This window comes from Heliconius melpomene, chromosome 10 (genome assembly GCF_056956725.1).
Source record: "Heliconius melpomene rosina isolate 202511_hmr_F chromosome 10, ASM5695672v1, whole genome shotgun sequence".
NCBI classification, from domain to species: Eukaryota; Metazoa; Arthropoda; class Insecta; order Lepidoptera; family Nymphalidae; genus Heliconius; species Heliconius melpomene.
Genome location: NC_140398.1, coordinates 17,657,978 through 17,681,596, shown reverse-complemented (window position 1 = coordinate 17,681,596; position 23,619 = coordinate 17,657,978). Strand labels below are relative to the sequence as shown.

Here is a 23,619-nt window from a genome sequence, read left to right as displayed (position 1 = left end):
CTTTATAATATTAGTATAGATAATTATGTACAAAATATAATTTATATGTATCTACATACGTCTCTGGTTTCGAGTCAAAGGCCGCAAGTTGAATCGATAACCCTACATAGTATAATTAACTTATCTTTTTACTCTTTGGCAACAACAATACATCTAAAAACTTATGTTTTTATGTAATACCTAGCTAAAATTAAGACATTCTGCTAAATTTTATTAATTCTAGCTAAAATAAAGAAATTCTGAGTACTATTGCATTACAAAGAGTATCTATTTTTTGATCTTCATGCTTTTTTACCCGTAAAGCAGAGTAAGCAGAGAGTATAAATTATAAATGCGTAAACGAAGAACGCAGCATGCATTGAAAATGAAGTGAATCTTGGGAACCTGGAGACCAGTCTTATAAAACTTTGTTGTCCTTTGAGAACTTCCGTGGAGAATCGAACCCACGTCCGTCACGTGGTACGTCACGAACCGTCACGTCGCACGTTTGTGCCCTGGCGCTACGGCGCGGCGGCTTTGTTACTAGATATCGGCAGAAGAAGTAAAAAAACATAAGCTACTAATTGTACAATAAGGTCTATACCAGTTTATTTTTAAATATTTGTAAGAACATAAAATAAATGTGCAACTTTATCAGTTATGCACGATATAAAGACTGCTATGCACACTGTCAGTCATAATTCAATTTAAAATGGACAAGTAAATATCTTTCTACAATGTTGTAAATAAATTATTTGTAAATAAATTTGTTTTAACTATTTGTATTTTTTTCATATTAAGTATTATATAATTTAAAAAGATTATAGGTAAGAAAGGAAGAACTTGGCAAAAATTACTTCCTTGACCGTTCCTTACATATATTTAATAAAGTTGTGAACCACCGTGCTTTGTTCTCGATCATAAGATTAATGCTGTTAGCACTTTGCAGCGTCACCGAGTGGATAGGGAAGACAGTATTCTGGCTCTGAGAGAACACTACGTGGTTACTGGAGTGGATATCGACGGCGGCAAGCCCGTCCATGTCGTAGAATCTAGTCTTTTAAAAGGTAATGTTGATTTATACATATAGAAGCCTCGCTATAATAGCCTTTGGAAGGACTGTGTGTGTGTGTGTAATGTCTTTTAAAATCATGCCATAGATCCAATGCCAATAAAAAAAATACATATCTGAAGTAACATACACATTTATAAAACTAAAAAGCATACATATAATAAAAACTTCTATATTATAATATTTTATGGTTAACAAAAGTAAAAATCTTAGAGGTCCCTCAGAACCACCAGTCGAGTCATCTCCAAATCCTGCAAGTATTGTCTTTGGATGCTGTTATGATTGCGTCGCCGGAGTACGAGTAAGCGCAGGAGAATATCTCTCCTTGGTGACCGGAGAGCACCTGGAAATGAGGATTACTTGTAAAAACATCACATAAATTTAGGTCAGCGTGGTGCCGTTGCACACCGTAAGAGTGTAAACGACGGTTGTAGGTTCCATGTTCGTCTTGTAAAGTAGCGAAGTGTATTCGATGTTTGTCAATTCGAACCATTTGTTAACCAAATAAACTCTTCATCTTAATAAGATTAGTATAGATAACGTTTTGTGATTCAGCAATTAGCGAATCACTTATTAATTAAACATCGCTGTGCACCTCGTGTAAAAAAAAACATAGAATAACAAAAAAAATGTTACCAACATAGCCTAATGATAAGACACCACCTTTCACCGTATTCTGGAGGCATTCTGGAGGCATTGCGTGTTGAGTGGTGGAATTCAACGCCGCGCTTTATCTCGACACGAGAGCGAAGAAAGGAAAATACTAAACATTTAATTTCCTCGTGTAGGAATCGAATCCACAACCTACCTTGTGCCACTGCTCTACGAGTGACCTCATATGTATATATATATATATAAATAGTAAATTCACCTGTATACAATTGCCTGTGGTTGTGTTCCAGCATCGAGCACTGCGGTCCGCTGAAGCCGTGAGAAGGCAACCTCCCGCTGGACTGAAGCACACCTGCGACGATATGGGGTCAAATATTAAATAATATATAACCATTTATTTATTTTTCTTTTTATTAATCCACAAAACTAATGCCTTTCAAAAAATATATAATAACGAAAAGAAAGTGACACTTGGTTTTTTGGTTTTTCGATGTTTGAAGACGTACAGAAAATATAGAAATGTTAATTGAATTTGTTGAATTTAAGTATATTTCTTTTGTGATAATATGAGAATTAAAAAAAAACGAATTGTAAATGTACTTTAGACTTGTTTGTTAGACAATTATCCAATTGTTTCGTAAAGTCTTATACACTACGATCTGATAAACAAAGTATAATTTGATGCCTACTCACAGTTTGTTTGTAAGGTAGTAGACCTTTAGTCTCCTAAAGACCTAATAAATAAAATCTGTAGCGAATTTACACACTTGCAAAGAAGGCTGTTTTATTTTTGCCTCTTACCTCTAACTCTCAATTCTTAGTTTGTGTGTTATTATTACAATATGAGTTTCGTTCAAATTGCAGAAAATATCCTTTTGAGGGTTATGCTACGCTATCCAAAGCAAATTTATTCATTATTTACAGAATTATACATATACAAAAGGTAAATATCAATACGCATATCTTTTTTATTGCACTTTTATTTTACAAACACTTAAAAGTGATCAACTCCTTTGTTAAGAATTCAATTGTTAAGAAAATCATCGATGATATATATCATCCTAAGCAGTTTTATTTATTAACTAGCGGCACGCGTGCGGCTTTTCTCGCTTAATCAAAATTATTAAAATCTTAATAATTGCTTTGAAAAAAAAAATAACACTATTTAAATTTATAATAAAATCGATAAAATGAAACTCATCGGTGTCTGTACATGAAATATATATTAGATTTTTTTTAATTGGGGGTATTTAAGAATATAATAGGTTCTGTCAGTTTATCTGTTAAAGAAACAGCTTACCCGATTTAAGTGCACAGTTTGCACTATTGTATTTTAGTAAACTTCTCTTAATATTTCAATGAGTTTATAAATAAAAAAAGTTGTATTAATACTACATGTGTTTTGTAAATTGCTGTAAAATTACTGTTTTATTGAATTCGCATTTTTTTTTTAAAAATGATAATGTTATTAGAACTTGTAAGTAGTCCAGTTTAGTAAATAAATAATTGTGTTGTTCAAGACTCCAACCTTCGACACTTCCTCCCTGTGTCCTTTCATGACGACCAACTCCTTGAAATCGGACTTCACATCGTAAATCCTGGCCGAGCAGTCGCTGGAGGATGTCGCCATACGTTGTCCTGCCCAGTCGAAGCAAATATCGAGAACCTGTGGAATAATTAATTATATGGAGTGTTTGGGGCATGTATATATATGACGAAAATACCACATGAATTTTCAAGCAATATTAATATCATTCATGCCTATGCCTCCAGAATTCGGTGGAAAATGGGGAACAGACTATCTTAAGTTCTTAACATTAGGTTAAAGGTTCTCTTTGCGTACCCTGCTGTGTGTGGGATACTAATAAAACTTAAACCAAAAATTTCGTAAAGATAAAAGCAATAATACCTCATCAGTGTGCGACACAACGGTCGCTAAGCAGTCACTAGTACGCGCGTCCCAGAGTCGGGCACTGCCGTCTAAGGAGGCAGAGCCCACTAGCGAACTGTCCCAGTTGTACTGCACATTTGAGATCTCACCCTCGTGGCCTGTGAGCACTGATACACGGCTGTAATGAAATGTATATTTACATCGATAAAATGGAGTCTCTCAGAGTTGATCACTAGGTAATTTCAATATGCTATGCGGGAAAAATCAAACATTGTAATTTGAATTTAAAACTTAGTTATAAGAAGCGCCTGACAATTTTGTATGAGCAATTACGTACGAGGCTCTTCATGCCACATTTTTAGCATTACAAGACCAGACATACAATTAGATAAATACAATATGTATATATTAGTAAACATACTCTTTCACTCTGGTGTCCCATAAAGATATGGTGCCATCGAAAGACCCAGTTATAAGTCTCTGTCCCTCATTTGGATCAAATTGTAAAGCGATCACTTCTGCGGTGTGTCCTGCGTAGGTTTGTATCTCGGTGCCTTAAAAATGTTAAAACAGTGCTAATTTATATGTGTAATATACATATAAAAAAATATATAAATGTAAAATAACTATAATTTTTTTTATGTTTTTATAAATATATAAATGTACTTATTTTATATATTTCATTTCTGCACAAATAAAATGCTCTGTGTTGCAAAATACACTAAGCCTACTTTGCAAATATCTTTAAATGGATATAAAATGGGGAACAGCGTTCAATGTCACTAGTAAAAATTAAGAATATGAATAATACATAAATAACTAAATTTTAAGTCATTTTTATACAAGTTAAATCCGCCTCACTCGTCAACAAATCTTCAAAACAATATTACCTGTGCCAGCGTCAAACAGCTTAGCCAGGCAGTCCATGGAGCCTGTAGCCACATAATCTCCCTTGGTGTTGAAGTGAGCAGCAACGACTTCTCCGGTGTGACCCCATAGAGTGGCAAGACATTGCCCTGTCGCGGGGTCCCAAATCTTCGCAGTTTTGTCGAAGGAGCCGGTTAACACTCGATTGCTGTAAATATGTCGACAGATATGATAGATAACGAGAGCATCGTGGTGCAGTGGCACAGCGAATCACTGCTGGTACAATGGTTGTGTGATCGATCCCTACTTAGGAAAACTGATAGCTTTCTTTATACAAGTTAATTATCGTTTTTCATTGTACTGAGGATTCATACGGACAGAAATCGCATTTGTAGTTTACAGTCTTGTATGAAATGATAATACTGCAATGAAAAAATAAATGTATATGTATATAGAGTACGAAACCATGTAGGGAAATTGAATCCAACAGCGTAAACGACGTTCTGGTGCCCGGTGAGTGACTTTAGCTCTTTGCCGCTCTCGACGTCCCACACTTTACAAGTTCTGTCGTAACTTCCCGAGAGACACCTGAAAATTATATACCTCATCATATAAAAGGAGCTCGATTGAATCCAAGTATATGCTTAGGAAATCTAGCAGGAATTTAGGAATTTTCTCGAAATTGCGTGTTGAGCATCAGCCATCAGCCTTGTTAATAGAGTAAACAAATGAAATTGCAATCCCCCGAGTGAAAATCAAACCCATAATCTTCGCGTTTCACGGCGGCCTTAATAATTTATTTCAAAAAATGCCAGCAATATCTCAAGAAATAATCCCCTACTTGAAAACCCCCCTCCTTTATGACCACGTTCAAAATATGTTTTAAAAACAATAAAATTCTGTAACTATTCTTAATTATTATATAATTTATGTTTTTGAATCGTACCTTCTACCACTTTTGTCGAAGCACACGTTCGTCAGCGGCAGGACATGAGTCTGTAGGGTCTTATATATGTAAAATCGTTTCCCCGTAGGTCCCTCGTGTTCTATTCTCTTTTTGAGGGTCTCCAGACATTGTTCTAATTGATCGTACACTTCTTCTGTGATGAGAACTTCTTTTTCGTAGAGACGTTTTGCAATTTCTTTTATATCGGAACTGTTGACATTAAGTTGTTAATAAAATTATAGAATGGAGCTTATGGTAGTGTAGTTAAGACTTCTTGGAGCGCTACCGCTTGCAATATTAAGCCTAATCGTTTCACTTTAAATGGAGAAGGTTTTAAAGCAAAGCACCTTAACCAAATTAATACTAATAATAATATAAACGTGAACTTATAAACTCTTATATAATATAAGTAAAATTAAACAAAAATATATAAGAGCATTAAATCAACTAGGTAGGTACTTACTTAGAATTCAGGTCTAAAACATCGATGTCCTTGTTCTTCACAATGCCTTTCTGAATGTACTCCAAAATGATGCCGGGAGGATGATACCTGAGGTGGAATTTTAATAATTTCATGTTTATTTTTATAAAAAGTTACTTAGAACAAACTAGAAACCATTTTCAGGTATATTTTTTCTGTAAGTGATGTTTTTCAGTTACATTTTGTCAATAACGCGGTCGCCATGGTGATGTGTATAATGAGGTCAACATTGTTAACACATGATTTAATATCTACGCAAGTATACCTGACGTTGAGGTATGTCGGAAAATAACCGACTATCACGCGATGGTTGCGAGTACGATTATCTTAGGAATTGTTACACATTTTTTTTATCTTCACACTGTATTCCGTAGATAGCAGGGTAGGCAAAGGGAACCTGGGAATCTGGTGTTAAGATACTCTGTTCTAATTAAAACACATCCGTTTCCCACTTTCTATATAATTCTGGAGGCATTGCGTGTTGAGTGGCGAAACTTAACGCCGCACATCACGTTACTAGAGTCGGTAAATTAAATTATAAAATATTTTCTTTACTCGAATGGGAATCGAACCCACAACCTGTCTCGTTTACAGTCGCAACCATGTCGCCCGGCGCCACGCCCGGCCTCAATGTTACAGATATCTTAGGAATTGTTAGGCTTCCGCTTCGACCAAACCGGCTGAATGAATGGAATAACTTAGACTTGTATACATGAATGTATGTATGTATGTATGTGTCATGCACATTATTTTGAGCAAATTCACGCTGACCGATGACCGACCTGACGAATCGAAATGATTATATCTGTAACTTATGAAATACTAAAGATTTTTCCTTTATTTGTATTATCAATTCTGACTTTGTGCCAAAGTTTATAGCTGTAGGGCCACAGGGTAGGGTACTTACCCTATATGTTTTGATTACGAGGCCAATTTCATACAAAATACAGCAAAAACAATGTACAAATGGTGTTTTTCTAATTGCGTTGGTTTAAGATCGTAGATCTGAATAAAAATAAACCTTTATTCACTGACCATTAACTATATAATAAAATTTAAAAACTAAAACTAAACATTTAAAAGTAATTAATTCTCAATCTTATCTCTTCTTAATCAGTTTTTTTGATCAGGTTGTCTCTCGACATAGGCCTCCCCTGTCTTATTCCACTGTCCCCTGTTCCCAGTTAACCTCCTCCATCCTTTTGGTAGATCGTCCTCCCATCTTTTTATTTGACGACCTTTTTGCCTCTTTCCGTTTCTAGGGTACCATTCTATTACATCTTTAGTCCATTTATTTTTATTCGTTCTCATAGTGTGTCCAATCCAGTTCCACTTCAATTTTTTGATTTTCTGTATCACATCACTCACCATAGTTCTTTTCCTTATTTTTGTAGTAGTCCATCTATCCTTTAACCTTATATTCAGCATACTTCGCTCCATATTCCGTTGACAAACTATAAGTTTCTGATTGTTTTTGTTTGTAGCAGGCCAAGTTTGACATCCATAAGTTAGGCACGGCAGAATACATGTGTTGTACAGCTTGCTTTTCACTGACATTGGCATCGATTCATTCTTCAATATTTCTTTTAGTGACCAATACTGTTTCTAACTGTTACTTATTCTTCTATTAATTTCTTTTGAGTATTGATCGCTAATAGATAATACTTGTCCTAAATATATGTATTCATCTGCATATTCGATAACCTCTTGATCTATTTCGATTTTGTTCTTTATGGTATTTGTCATTAATTTGGTCTTCGTTGGGTTCATAGATAGGCCTGCTTTTCTACTTTCATTGTTTAGCTGTTGTAGCATAGTTTGCAATGAACTAGATTCTTCAGCAAATATGACAATGTCATCGGCGAATCTTAGGTGATTTAGTTTTACTCCGTTTATATTCAACCCTAAGTTGTCCCAATCTAGATTCCTGAATATATTTTCCAGTACTGCAATAAAAAGTTTTGGCGAGAGTGGATCGCCTTGTCTAACACCTCGTTGGACACTAAATTCCTCTCCCGGTTGTTCTAGTTGTACCTTTGCTGTAGTATTTTTATAAATTTCTTTTAAAATTCTTACATATTTTCCGTGTATGCCTTGATTCTTTAGTGTTTCCCATAAATAGTTATGACATAGGGAGTCGAAAGCCTTATTGTAATCGACGAATGCCATGTAGTACTGTTGCCCATATTCATTAAGCATTTCTATTATTTGTTTCGCTACATGTATGTGGTCGATGGTAGAATAATCCGTTCGAAATCCCGCTTGTTCTTTTGGTTGGTTTTCTTCAAGTTGTTTTGTAATTCGACTTAGTACTATTTTAGAAAAAAAATTCTCAATGTGTTTTCTTAATATTTTCAATCTCTCTTTTTTTTGTGTTTCTTAATTAATATATAAATCTTTTTACTAATGTTATGATGGTTCTCTTTCCTATTTTCTAGCATTATTCTTCTTTCTCCCATTAAAGTAAGCGTTTCTTCACCTAAAGTGTTTTTGTTGTCTGTTTTAAGATTCACTTTATTTAGATTTTTTAACTCTTTCTCCAGGAAGTCATACTGTTCTTGTAGTGTTTCCTTTTCTTCAAAGTTGTTTAATGTGTTGTTTAGTTTGTTAAGGACATCTTGTGGTATAGGTCCTATTATTGTTTTAAGTTTATTTGTTGTGTTTAGATCTGAATATTTAACATTAATTCCACCACCATACCTCCACGCAATCTTTAGATAAATGGTCTTGACAGACTGGCAGACAGACAATATATTCCTTTAAAAGTTCCGTTTTATTCTTTTTGAAGTTCTGAGCACTTGAAAATATATTATCTTTTCAATTGTATTACTTATACAATTAAAATACAAATTAATTCATTGTAATTTATTTCATGCAGCAATATCCTGAAGCATATTGAAATAACGGCGGATATGTACACGTATAAAAAAATGCACAAGGACGCAATATGACGCTAATTTATACAAGTTCAAACGCACTAAAATAACTTAACTAAAATATACTCCCTGAAATCCTTAAGTTTCACCTCTCTATGTCCAATGCTATATAGAGTGGGTTACTTTTCCTATAAAGAGTAACATTAAAAAATCAATTTCCACGATGCACTTTCTAAGAAACCTCGTACCCTCGAGAGCGAACAAAGGCGTGCCCCAGTTCATGTGTCCCGCGGCGTGTTTACACTGCGGTGGAATGGTGCTAGTTTGCACTTATATACAAGTGGAGTTGTAGAAATGATATATTCTGTTGTAACTTGGAAGTGATCTTTGTTATTAAGAAATCAGTTAAGTGCGAGTTGGTCTCGCCCAACGAGTGTTCTTTATCAATTCCAGGATTGTGGATCAACAAGGAGTATTTCTAAAACTTGTTACTAATTATAGTTTGCAGGCGTATACATTCATTTTGTATAAAATATATAGCAAATATCTGTTTATTATGATTTTTTTTCTATGATACACTCATAGTTTATCGTTTTTACGACTTTTTTTGGAGGTTTTCACTTCGTACCAAATTTCCTAATTGTAGGTCGACAGTAAGAACGATTTATGTTTACGCTGACGAAGTTTCCCTTACTTAAGCCACCGGGAAAATTTTATTGTTTATAAACTTATAAAGCCATTTTTATTATTTATTAAATCCTCAAAATTTAAAGGATTTCTTGACTATGATCATTTTATTTTTTTTACAGTGCAGTGTTTAAATCCGCCAATTAACAGGCAATATCTCCAGAATTCGGCGGAATATGGAGAATGGAGTGCCTGAACACTAGGTTCCCGCTGTTACACGGGAAAAAATTTTCAACATTATTCGCATGTGCCACTTCTACATCAATTTATTACCTAACTTTTAAACGACAGCTTTTCAAGCCTCGTCTTGTATCTACACATGTCATTCATTCATGTTTTCTATTGTTATAAACTAACACTTGGTGTAAGTTTTATGTGGAGTTTTAGTATTATAACATTAAATAATATTTTAGCGGATAAGCTCCAAGAGCGCCGCTGAAATGGTTTTGCCACGTTGCACGCTGGTTTAAGAACTATGTCGGATGCAAATGTCTGAAAGTGACTGAAGTGAGACCTCCCGGACGCCCAAGAAAGCGCTGGTTGCATGTCGTGATGCAGGACATGGGAGCCAATGATCTAACCACCGAGGACGCTAAAGACCGTGCAAAGTGAAGTAGGTAATCAGACCCTGGCAAAAGCCAGGAAGAAGAAGAAGAAATATGTTATAGTTTAGAAATTGTACGTAATAACTTGGACATTATATGTTCTCGCTTCCTATATGTAAAAATAAAAAAAAAATACTAAGAAAACAAATGATCCTGCTAAATTTTATACGTTCTTATCGTGATGTGACATTAAAGTAGTATTTAAAAGTACTTCTAAGGTTTTAAACAGTATTTGAAGGTTTAGTCGCATCGTAGCACTGGAACTCTAGGCTGTAGTAAAGCTTCTCGCAGGGCTAATTCGTCACGCATCGAAAATGTTGCCATGTTCTAAATTAGGGCTGCAATAAAACGCCCAATTTTAAGGACAAAAAAAATAAAAAATACCTTTTTATTTTATAAATTACATAAAATTATACTTTTTATACTGTTAACGTGCTTAGTAATGTGTATTAATCTACGAATAATAAATTTGGAACTTGCGTAACGATTTTTTTTTAGATTTACCGTGTATCTTTCATATAGCAGGGTAAATAGAGAAAATTTTGTGTTAAGACACTCTGTTCTTCCTTGTAACCTTTAAATGACCTTAACTAGTTGTTTTTGATAATATATAATGGCTCTTTTAGAATTAATTAATTTAACAATTAATGAATATTAATGCATTTATTTATGTTTGACTTTACTTAAAGTGATAAAATTCTAGTTAATTATTATTCTGATTTTTTTCTATGTAATATACCTAGGTACATATGTATACTGGTAGAAAAAAAAATAGATAAATAACCGCCGTGTCTGAGTAGAACTCGCGCATAAAATATTTAAAAAAAATGGAAAAAATATGTTTTTTGTATGGAAACTCCTTTAAATATGTATGGTGTGTATGTATGGCTTTTTAGTGTTAAAAAAACAATTTGGGGATAAATTTATACTAATATTATAATTCTGAAGTCAAACGTTCTAATCTCAGGAACTCCTGATGGATTCAAAAAATATTTTTGTGTTGGATAATCCATTTATTTAAAAAGTCTTTGTATTGTATTATATTACAATAATCGATGTAATATATTAGTTTACTTGCGGTCCTTAGTTATTTCTGTAACCACGGGACGGAGCCGCAGGTAAAAGTGCAATATAAACAAAAGACAATATCATAAAAGTGAGTCATAATGCGTGCGCCATGTACGAGTAGGTGAGTAGGTCTGTACGTGCAATGGTTGATATTTAATAAATATTTCAGTGTTGTATTTAAATGAAGTTCGGCGCTAGGTTGCGCCACTCAATAGTCTATATTTAAATAAAACAAATAGATATGAATAGTGAGGCCAGTTGTGGTGCAGGGGTACAAGTGCGGAACGGAAGTATCCTAACACTATGTTTCCAAATTCCCTCTGCCTACCCTGCGGGATAGAGCGTGAAGTTAAAAAAAAGTTATGAACAGTATCTTTACTTAAATGTAAATAAACAAAAAATGATATTTATATGAAATCTTTACTTTAATTACTTATTTTCATTTTTTATTATGTTTTTTTTCTTTCCCCTACCACCACAGAGTCAGTATATTTTGCTATTACAGTTTTTTAATTTTATATTCACATTACATAGAAGTAGATAACTTTACTTCAAGTAGTAAAGTAAAATAAAGGCGTAATTAATTATGTTCCTAGAACAGAACAATATATTACAAAAAATAATAATATTATTCTAAGCAACGAAGCATAAAAATCCATATTTTCCCTGCAATTGGAGCCACCCTACATATCCGGTCAAACAGGTTGTCGCGGTCCTTGACCAGTGTAGGGATTACTATACGATGTATCGATGTTGTCCTGTGAGATATCGATGTTTTAAATTTAACATCAAGATAAACTATTTCTTAAAATCCAAAAGTACAATTTTTTTTATTTGAACTTGTCTATATCAACTACAAATATATTATTTTTAAAATGAAGTTTAGTATGAATTTGAATTAAAATATATAGTCAAGTTAACCATATTTTTCTGTTTTACATTTATTTTAAATGTGTTACGTATGTATGTCACTAGGTTCTTTCTATAAAACCATTATTGACAGATAGTCCGTTTATCTGGAAAGTCTATAAGACTAACGTTAATTATTCCTTATATTATATATTTTTTAACTTTAACTTTCGAAACACGAAGCTAAATACATAGTTAAATCCTATCAAAATATAAATCTAAATACTCTGCAATGCTATTCTATGCACATTATATACTTACATTACAAATCATATAATACGTTCGAGTATATCATATTTCTAACTATCAATTAATTGACATGACAATTGCCTTGATGTTTCCTCCAATTAAAACGATCATATATCACTACGTGCACTCGTTATTGATATCTACGCTTAATATCAATAGAAATAAATAAAGATGTTTATAATTATTATTGTTTCTTTATGAGACAGATAGTGTGACACTTAGTGGTATATTGCTTGACTAGAGATCAGAGACATTGAATTTAATAAAACAGAAATTAATTAAATTATCTTTCACTTTTCGCGAGTATGGAAATTTTATGTTGTTACGATTTTAATATTAACATTAATAATACAGTTTGAACCCACAACTATCTGGAATCAATTAAACATTAACGTGCTACAGTATAAACAATAAAAAAAATAAATAAATCGATGTAACAAATATCGATACGAAACTACAACATAACAATCATTCGTTCATTCAAAGGCACAACACTGCGCGCGCGCTAGTCCGCGTCTCGACAGGTGAAGTGTTGCACGTTTCGTAAAAAAAAGTATTTCAAATATTACGTCGCTTGCGCAAATAACTTTTACTTTTACCTTTAACTTACCTTACGTAATGTGATTGATATTTACTTTTACCCTGGTTTAACTTACCCTGTGTAATGTGTTAGTGTGTTATTTGGAGGATTATTTAAGCATGATATAACGGATTTTTTTTAAAATAAAGAGGTAATTTTTATGATATTTTGTTCACTTTGCGCTTTGATCTCTTAGTTTTTGCCAGTTTAAAAAAATGTCTGTCTAGTGCTGAAAAGTCAACATATCTTGAAATAAACTGTCGCGGACGTGGGGATGGAACCTACAGCCACCGTGTATAGAAGACATTTTAGCCCTCTTAAATGAGCATTAAAATTATAATTTATAAAATAAGCAAAAATTTGTAAATAGATTAAATCTGTTAACCCGCAGTCGTTACGTCAGAGATGTGTAAAGATAAGAAAAAAAACTCGAGTTTAAAATTCGAATAATCTGAATAAATTATTTCTATGTTATATCCACAGTACGATTACAATATAATAGTTTTTATTTCCCACTATGCATATTTTTAGTTTCAATGTTTTCTTAATCTTCACTCTGCATTCTGCGCGTAGCTCTGCCTCTTCTTCCCTAGACTAGACAGATGGATTTGTGGAACGAGTTCTCCACTTTCAGTCGAATTCTGGAGGCATTGAACGTAGAGTGTGATCACTTCTAAGAATGGGAATCGAAACTACAACCGTCGCGTTTACAGTCAGATGCTATCTCTCTGCACCACGATCTTCTTCTTCTTCCTGGCATTAATCCCGGCTATTATCAGGGTCTGCCTTCCTACTCAACCTACTCCACTTTGCACGATCTTTTGCGTCCTCTCTCTGCACCACGATGGCCTTTTTAAATTGTTTTTTAATATTCGTTTATTCAAATATTTTGATTTATTACATATTATAACATGTTCTTGTATTTGCTATAACTTGTTCCACGACTCTATTTTATTAAAAGCTTCCAATACCTATACACTTAGATATAACCATTTACCATATAAACTGGTTAGACTGTATCTTTATATAATTTTTTTAAACGCTTTTTTTAGATGGGCACGTTGTAAAATAAAAAAAAAACTGATTTTGACCACATAATTTTTAAAAAATAAAAAAAAAATGTCTGAAAGAAAAGCTATTACTCAAAAAATCTGTTCAAAAGTCAAGTCTCTCTTGGAAAATACGCTTATGTATAGAACAAGTTAATGTAGCGAAACAAAGTTTTCTATCAATAGATTCTCTATTCAAGAGGTATAACGGTACATATATACACAATTAACATAAAACTTCGTTTTATATACTCACTATTTTTATTCTCGATACGTGTATGGAAAACAACGATCGTAGGCAACAAGACAACTAAGTATTTATAGTTTTTTTTGTATTATGAGGTATGGTAAATGCGTTCTTCACTTCATCTCACCCGGAATAAAGTCAGTGAATTGTAATAAACGTATATTTTATACCAATTAAAATAAATGCGTGTTGAGTGGCGGAACTCAACGCCGCACTTGGCCGATCAGTAGTTTTGCAAACATATAATAATACTTAGATATGTGACAGTCTTCTCTAACCTTTTAACTACTATGTATTTTATGATTATAGTGTGCTTATTAGGAATAGTAATTCTTGTTAAGTTTTTATGTAAAATAATATAAAATATTTTTATGGCTGTTGTCGTGCGTCAGCGCGTACAGAGTCTGTCTACAAGACGGTTGCGGGTTCGATTAATATGCGGAGGAGTGAACTATTTCCATGTTCTCGTTCTGATAACATGAAAAAGAGCAGCCTAGAGCTCCGCCATTAAAATACGCAATGACTCGAAAATTAGGCGGAAAGTGGGTAATAGAGTATCGTAACTAGACTCCCTCTGCCTACCCTGCTATATGCGGGCTAAGCGGAAGGTAAAAAGTCATGATTTTGTACATTTTACTTATAGCTTATTTTATATTTAATTTCACACATTTGAAAAACAAAATAACGATTCACTTTTATAAACACAATATACCTATTTCATTCGAGATCGTATATTGGGACAGACACTAACTGAAAACGCTGTCTGGGTAGGTACGACCCTCCTGCATGGTAATGGTAATTATTATTAGTCAAAACACAAGCACAAAGCGACTGGTGTTGGGTTCGATCCCCACTCGACACAAGAGAAAATGAAATATTTATAAACGCTATAAGCTTTTCTTCATAAATATTTCCTCCTACATTATAATCATATTAGTCGGTTCAACGTTACTCTCTGTATCTGCGGTTAGAATTACCTCGGGCAGTTAAAATGTATCATATACAAATCTCCATTATTTCCATTTGACCACACAGTCAAAGCCGGAGATAAAAGCTAGTATACTAACAAAATCGAGCACAATACACGAATTGACTGAAACCTATCATCCGAAACCAAAAAAACCAGCTCTGTCAGTTTTCTCACAAAGCTCCATACGACAATAGTCATGAGAACTGGCACATCCACGCCTTTCCATTTAATTGGCCACTGTGTACCGCGCGCCGTGCGCCGTGCACCGTGCGGCATACGGCACGTCATTGAACAAACTCTATAGAGATAGAGATGTTGTTTGTATATTGTAGATATAGATATTAGATATAGAAGTAAATATATGGCTATTTTTATCTTTTTACCTTTACGCTGTATCCCGCAGAGGATTAGGCAGAGAGAACATAAAGTTAGGACACTCCGTTCCCCACTTTTCATCTAGCTTTTGAGATATAGGGTGATACACGCTGTATCCCACATACTTGCCATATGCCATAAAAACCAGCGCTAACATTTAATACAATTTTTCTCTTATTACGCAAACATGAAAAATAAACATATTAAAGTGTAATATATGCGTAAAGCGAATGACATGCATTTATTCATGGTTATAACGACATGTAGAGTAATTTACCTGTGTCATATAAGCCACTTCCGTTCATCAAAAGCTTAAAGCCTTTTTAACTTGTTAAAGACTAAGGTTATAGAGGCGTAGTGGGAAAATGTCTGATGGTAACCGTGATTATTGTGGGTTCGATTCCCACTTGGGGGCATGTATTAACTATTATTATTTACCCGCTCTAATGAAATAAAACACGGCGTTATGCATTTGCGCTTTTTCCTCTGTTTTCTCTGCTTTCGAGAAGAAACATGAATCTGCTTTTCCTTATTCTATAGAAATGCAAGAATACTTACCTTTAAATACTAAACTAGTTATAAAGCCTGTTTCATGTCTTATAAGGCATCTTTGATGCCGTCTCTTTTCTATAGTTTACCTACATACATTACTGTGGTGAAAGAATGTAGCTGCACAGAAACATTGATTAGAGGTTAATTAACATTAAATCTGTAAAAATAAACATAAACAATGAAACTGGGTTAATGTCAGCTAATAAATTTTAATTGTTGACTTTGAATAAGGTAAATTATTTATTAATATTTTTTATACTGTGGATATGGAATAATGATATGTACAAAAAATATAGAGTAGAGTAACTTTTTTAACAAGTGAAGAGGACCTGAACTTCCATTTTCTACTCTACACACACATTACCATGTGGAGTGATGGATCTTAACACCGTGTTTTTTATATCAGACGTAAGGAAATATCAACCTTTTTTATAGGTTCCCTCTGAACATCATTGGGAATATAGTGTTATTTTATACTTTGTTCCCCATTTTCCGCCTAATTTTCGAGATATTATTTGTTGAGTCGTGAAAGTCGACTCTTGTTACCAATACGAAGAAATGATTCTCTCCCTTGAGTCAGAATTGAACATACAATCATCGATTACAGCTCGATGTGCTACAATGAAACGGAATGGTATATCATATGGTGTTCTCTACTTCATTTGCTTAATGCATTTTATCATCTATAAAAATCTCTAAATTTCAGATTAAAATGTCACCGGATGTGGGAGGCTGCGTCAATAAGGCCTTCGAAGGGATCGACGACGGCTTCCATACTATCGATCTTCGAAATAGAAGAGACGATGGCGACAGAGTAAGTTTAAAGATATTTTTGATTTCCTTTCAATAAGTTCGTCGTCAGCAACAAATCAGCTCATCATATCAGCTTCACGCTGTATTCTGATCGCAGCATGGTAACCTAGTGTTAACTCAGTTCCCCATTTTCCGCTGAATTGAGACGTTGCGTGTTAATTGACAATATTAAATATTTCATTTTCTCGAGTAGGAATCGAACCTGTCGCTTTTCAAATCACACTCTGTGCCCCAACAAAAAGTACTTATTATAAATTAAGAGCGCGAGTTCAGATTCCACTGAATACAAATTTTGATCTTTATTCAATTATTATAAGGGTCATAATCAGAAAAGTGGACATTTTCGTATTCGTAACGTAACTGATAAGTAACAACACTGATAATGTTTGTTACGAAACTGATGTCATAAGGCATTATACACAACAAAATAAGAATATTATATCAATAAAATTCGAGACACAGATTAAAATTTTAAAGATTCAATCGTTGAATTAACAGATTATAAATGTAAGAAAACATAACAAAGTGACAATATTAACGATATAATAATGCTAGTTCGTAACGTTATAAACTTATATTTCTAGTTAGAGATCACAAAGTTAATGATAAAATTAAATCCACTTTAAAATATACCAAAATTTGAGTCGTTATCACGGGAATTAAGTGTAATTCTTTGTAAGTGTTTATTCCGCATATCTTCATATTTAATAGGATTGGTCTGTTTAAAACGTTCTCTATATCTTTATTGTCTTTCAGCAGCAGATATAGGAGCCATGACGCTTACTGAAAATAAAAAAATATGTATCAATAGGTATTTAATAACATTTTATGTTCATTGTTTAGATCACTTTAACTTTAACAACGCTAGTACAGAACGTATTTTTTTTTAAATTAAAGCCTCACCCGCTTGAGCTACATATTTATTAATTGACTATCTCCAGAGAAAAAAAATAGTAAGTACAAAATCACAACTAATTTCAGGAAGAATAAAAATATGTTTTTAACTAAATCGGTTAAGCCGTTTCTGAGATAAGCGTGCACAAATACATTAGACAAACAAGCAAACAGGCAAAAAACTTAAAAATCATTATTTTTGGTTACTTTACGTTATCAAAAGTCACCAATTGTTTTTTTTCATATTCCAGCAATTTTTTTTTATATTAATATCTTCCGATGGTAACGTAATTATGAACTAGGCTTCATTTTTTCTCAGTTTCGTTACGTAACGAAATATAACAAAATTGAGAATGAAGTCTGAGAAATTCTAACATTTTTAAATATTTGCTCATAAGCCACGTGTTGCATGTGCAAGCACTGAAGTTCTTTTTTGAGATTTTGTAAAAAGAAGCAAATAACATAAACAAGAAAACGAAATTATATAATACTTACCAAAATAAAAGCCGTTTATAACCCTGAGATGTAATTTCACGCATTCCCTCTAAAACATTTGAACCCCTCAACTGCTGCGAGAACATTACTGGTTATAGCTACGACAGCATTGACTTTTAGAATTATGGTGCCAACACAAAAAATAATATTAAACACCATCCAAAATAATTGCATTCATATTTTAATTGTACGTTACTAGCCCTGAGTAACAAAAAGACAATATTTTGGGACAAATTTACTTAATTCATATTTATTATTTATTAAATAATGTATCAATAAAAGTAGTTCTATTTAATATTATGCATAAAGTAAAGTAATATAAACATATCTGAAATCAAATAAAACCATAAATATTCGTAACAAATCAATTTTTAAAAAGTAAAGTGGTGAATGGGACACGAAAAATTGTATGGAAGCATTTTGAAAAGTTTTTTGCAACTAACAAAAAATACTATTATTAGCCATAATACATTTAAAATATTACAAAAATCTTTAAGTTAATAAGTAAATTTATCTTAAATGGCAAAATATTTAAATTATCTTTAAAATTGTATTTTTAAAACGCATTCAAAGTAGCGGGACAAGAAAAGACACAAAATGTACACTTTTTCTGATTATGACCCATAAACAGAATCGTCGTCACACTCTATCTAGTCTTGGGTAAACCAAAGAAAGTATATTTGAGTCTATAGATTGGATAAGTTATGAATTAAGCGTTTAAGGTATACTACTAATTAACTCAATTTATAATTACAATTAAAATTAATTAATTAGATAATTATTTATATTTCTTACAATTATTTCTCTAAACTAAATTATTATATAAATAATATGCGTGTTATAAATTTATTTTGAATATATTAAACTCACGCCAAGTTCGCACGTGCGCAGTGCTCGTGCACAGAATACAAATGAACAGACAACTCATTTCACTTTTGACATATATATATATTATTGTCATATTTTTTGAAAAAATAGTTTAAAAATATTCTATGTTATATAATATATCTACATTTTATTATAGTAATAAAATAATTAAAAAAACAGCTGTGCCCCATATATAGCAAGACATTATCGAGCCGATATGCGAATACGCAAGTGGGATTCGAACCGACAACTGTCACGTTTACTTAATTAATTAGTTATACACTGTATCCCTGCGCCACGACCGCCTCAAATTCAATTTATGTGACATTGAAAATCTTATAAACGTTATTAAAAATACTGTTATTATATTAGACAAACTTGACTATCTAAATATGAAATTATAGAGAATGATCATTTGTTCATTTGTGTCAAACATAAAAAAAAAATTAATATATTTTCCCAACTTTTTATACTTTACTAAAACAAGTCACAATAATAATATGAAATATAATTAGAATTAACTTTAATTACAATTAACTAAAAATATTTAATCTCTAACAATTTATAATCTATGGTCCTCATGTTTATATACAGTGGCAGGTTACTTGTACCCTCAGTTTCCCGCGCGGGTCCAGTACAGTAGAGACGCTACGCTGCTCTCCTTTTTAGATCGAAACTTTTTTCGTATGTATTGAAAAAGCTTGGTGGAAATTATGTATTGAATTCCTTATTATTTGGAGTGTCGTCTGGATGTGAAAGAAATGGTATTTAATTATTTTATTTTATGTATTAATTGTTAGTTTATTATAAAGAAAGATGTTAGTATTATTATTTGTAGCAAACAAATAATATTCTTAATAATTCTTTTTTGGAAAAACTAGTAACAGTTTGTTATTTTTATATATGAGATATAGTAATTTTTTTTTACCAAATTTTTACATTATTTACACATTAAAACAGACATTGTTAATTGAACGAAACGGATTCTTAAACGAGGGAAAATCCAAAGCAGGTTGCCAATTCGAGATGTACTTTTTATTTATTTCTTTTGCTTAAAATCATTTTTTAAAAACTAAAAACATAATATTTACGCTTTCTTTTACGTAGTTTATGCAAAAAGAAATCGCCGTTTAATCAAACCTGTTCATTATATTTCGTCGTATTAGATTTTTTCATATTTTTTAATATATTTTTGTAAAAATATTATGTGGAATACGTATAAACTAATTCTAAATTATAAAAAGAAGATAAATGGGACCATGGACGTATCTAGAGATATTTTGTAGTTTTTTCAAACCTAATTGTTTTAGTAAAATTTCTATAGTGGGGCCGTTATATGTATATACAAAAATTTACAGATCGTGTGTAGGTACGTAGAAGGCAAAAAAAAAATAGCTGAATAAATAAGTTACCTAATTTGATATTAAATTAAAATGATATAAATATATCAATAATTCCTTATCTATTAATAAATACTATTTATTAACGCGATTATAATTATAATAACAAAACTTAACTATACAGCTATAAATAATATTGTGATAACTGCAATAAGGATGAAATATTATAATATTATTAGCACCATCAAGGTTTATTAATTCTGAAAGTATCTCAATGGGAACGGAGTGTTTTAACACTGGGTTCCCATGCTCCCCCTGCCCTTTACACTGCTTTGAGCGGCATACAGCATGAAAGTTGAATTCCATCGCTAGGAAAAAATATTCCTTTGTTCACATTCTATTTATCCGTTCCTGAAGTCTATGAAAGCCTAAATGTAAAGGTATATCCAGATTTAAAGAAAAAAAAACTTTAAATATTAGTCAAGTGGAAACCGGTCTCACAGCCCTTTGTATCTTTTCTGATTCTTACTAACTGCGCGACATTTCTTCAGATTAATTAAGTTAATTACTTTATTAACTATCAAACTTAAATAATTTATTATATTAATTATTATATGGTGTCTTTAATGATATGATTTAACGATAATTATGATTTTTTTATTACTACGAACATGTTTTATCTGTACTTTAGCCTTTACTAGAGTTTACTAGAGTTGAACCCGCGTCTTTTGGAAACCATCCAAGCGCTCTGACCATTAAGCCATACGTTTTAATCAAGTTGTGTTGAATTTTTTTTAGTAATTTGAATATAAAAAATTGAACGAAGCGGGACTTATAATTAATTATAGGTATAGATAATATTTTATTTTGAAGGATGTAGATGTAGGCGTAAAGTCATCGTACCACAGTCACAGGTCACACATTTACCATTGAACTCCGCTGGTATATTTACATGTCGAGGCCTCTGCATATGTAAATAGATAATGATTATTGATTGTTTTATATCGTGATTCTATTAATATAGGTAAATTGGAAAAGTCATACATTCAATCTAAGTTTGGTCAGACGTGACGCATTCATCGATTCTCAATAGAGGAAATTAAATATTTAATATTTAAATTAACATAGTAAAACAAATAATACACAATGCCTTCAGAATTCAGTGAAAATTGAGAAATGGAAGTGTCCTAATGGGAATGGAGTGTCCCTCTGCCTAACCCGCTATTTTACTAAATTAAATTCGATATTTATAGACAATTGGTTATTACTAGGCACTATACCAGTTGTCTCTTATCTTAAATAATTCGATATCTTTTAAAAGATTATACCATTGTGCAAATAATCTTCTTTCATGAACTGTTGAATTATCTTTACACTGTACCCCGCGTAAAGCAGGGTACAGCAGGCAGAGAGATACCACGTCCAATTATCGAAACATTGCGAGTTGACGAGCGGAACTAAAAACCTCTCTATGTCTTGTTACTAGAGCAAGAAATACACAGCGAAAGCTTGAAGTTGTTTAATATTTTAATAACTTTAATCTAAAACTACCTCACTAGCTATGACGCATTGAATTAACAAAACAATAAAAGAACTCCATTCAATATCATACAAAATGTAGAGTCATTTACAATCTTACTCTATAATCAGTACGTTTCTAACTCTGTCACGTTCCTATACTGAAATCAATGTAGGGTGCTTTGTACGATACGTACAATAGAGCTGCCATATGTTTGACCTGTTCAAGTCTAAGAAATACTTTATAGATTTCAATGAATATAAAGCTTTTAAACTTAGTGACGCAGTTGAAAACTGAGTCACAGTACACGCGGTGGTTGTGGGTTCAATCTTGACTGATATTTTTTAACTTTACGCTCTTAATTACAAATATCAGGGTAAAGCTAAAGGGAACCTAGTGTTAAGACACTCCGCTACCAATAAGACACTTCCGTACCCCACTTTCCGCTGAATTATGAGGCATTGTATGTCGAGTGGTGGAACTCGACTTTGCGTAATTTTTCAAATTAAAATATAAAACATTTCATTTTCTCGCGAGGGAATCGAACCCACAATCAGTCGCGTTTAATGTCGACCGCGATTATACAATGTGATGCTAGTGCAGTTCAGAGTTCAAATTCCACTTGAAGAATATTTTATTTTATATAAATACGTCTCCTCAAAGGTTTTTGCATCTTAGCGAGCATAGTTATTTACATATTAAGTTTCATAATATTTATTTATATTAACTTATATTATTAGTGTAAAACGGTACAATGTTTTGTTATTACGGAAAGTAATTTAATACTTAATGTATGGAAATTTAATACTTTAGTAAGTTAAGTTTCTTAGAAAGAAAGGCATGCTTGTAAAGACTAGAAATTGCTAATAAACTGGTTACAAGTGTTATATACTTGTACATCGGTTGAGTAACTACTAAAATGGTATGTCGTCGAATTCGAGGCACTGCACGTTGATTGATGGAATTCAACGCCAACAGAGCGGTATATAATTTTAATAATATCATTCCCCTGGAATCAAAACCCCTACCTTCGTAGTTTACAAACACGCTTGTATCAAAGGGACTGGTAAAAAAGAACTGGAAAATAACTTGTTACCATTTTAGTGAAAAATATTTTCTTAGTAAAAATAGGCAGATAATAAGTAGATACACGTAAAGCGTAGAAATATGCAATAAAACTTATTTTGTAAAACTAGTCACGAGTACTGCAGGTTGAGTAACGTGAGAGTTGCGTCAACTATTACTTGGAATGACGATTCCAAGGTAGATATTTATTTTTTCTTCTAGAAGTTTTTATATTATATTTTTTTTACTTACTATGACTGATGCGCTTGATTGACTTAAATACAATTGTTTAATAATGATTGACGTCCAACCCGCCCCGCCCCGCCCCGCCCACTACATCCCTGTTACGCGAGACAGGTTGTGATTTACGGGAAATACTAATAAATTCCTATAAATTAGGCGTTTAAAGAGAGCAGGATATCATGTTTTTTATTTTTATATTCTTGATAAAGATTTTAAGGAATTTCGGCGAATTATAAATAGTTATTAAAATGACGTATTGGTACAGCTGAGATGTATTTGACTTATCGCGAGGGGTGCTTGGTTCAAATCCCTAAATAGGATAATGTTAATTTGACTCACTAGCTTATTTAATTGTGTTGTATTATATG

At 32.5% G+C, this 23,619-nt stretch overlaps 3 protein-coding genes and 1 long non-coding RNA gene across 5 annotated transcripts in view; 2 read left to right on the top strand and 2 right to left on the bottom strand.

The window, feature by feature from the left end:
* Positions 1 to 667: 667 nt before the first annotated feature.
* LOC146536031 (uncharacterized) lies at positions 668 to 2,045 on the top strand. Its single transcript, XR_014878373.1, has 3 exons — positions 668 to 806; positions 929 to 1,046; positions 1,954 to 2,045. It is a non-coding gene; the product is annotated as an uncharacterized LOC146536031 (long non-coding RNA).
* On the bottom strand, positions 1,169 to 6,091 carry LOC146536030 (uncharacterized). Its single transcript, XM_085192092.1, has 9 exons — positions 5,831 to 6,091; positions 5,368 to 5,577; positions 4,887 to 5,009; positions 4,445 to 4,629; positions 3,976 to 4,108; positions 3,573 to 3,732; positions 3,192 to 3,329; positions 1,923 to 2,015; positions 1,169 to 1,394 (listed from the first exon to the last, which is right to left on the bottom strand). Exons 1-9 carry the CDS (start codon positions 5,941 to 5,943, stop codon positions 1,290 to 1,292), a joined length of 1,260 nt encoding a protein of 419 aa, XP_085048218.1. The 5' UTR covers positions 5,944 to 6,091; the 3' UTR covers positions 1,169 to 1,289.
* An 870-nt stretch (positions 6,092 to 6,961) lies between these two features.
* LOC146536029 (uncharacterized) lies at positions 6,962 to 7,288 on the bottom strand. Its single transcript, XM_085191201.1, has one exon. The coding sequence runs from the start codon at positions 7,286 to 7,288 to the stop codon at positions 6,962 to 6,964; it is 327 nt and encodes a 108-aa protein (XP_085047327.1).
* A 5,445-nt stretch (positions 7,289 to 12,733) lies between these two features.
* The window catches only part of Oatp26F (Organic anion transporting polypeptide 26F), a 47,546-nt gene continuing 36,660 nt past the window's right edge, over positions 12,734 to 23,619 (top strand). Inside the window, exons 1-2 of one of the 2 annotated variants that reach the window (XM_085192179.1) lie at positions 12,734 to 12,973; positions 16,722 to 16,829. In XM_085192179.1, the coding sequence (XP_085048305.1) occupies positions 16,728 to 16,829 (102 nt within the window). In that variant the 5' untranslated portion in view covers positions 12,734 to 12,973; positions 16,722 to 16,727. Of the gene's footprint in view, positions 12,974 to 16,721; positions 16,830 to 19,697; positions 19,849 to 23,619 lie in introns of those variants that run through there. The other variant, XM_085192180.1, reaches the window with a different exon arrangement.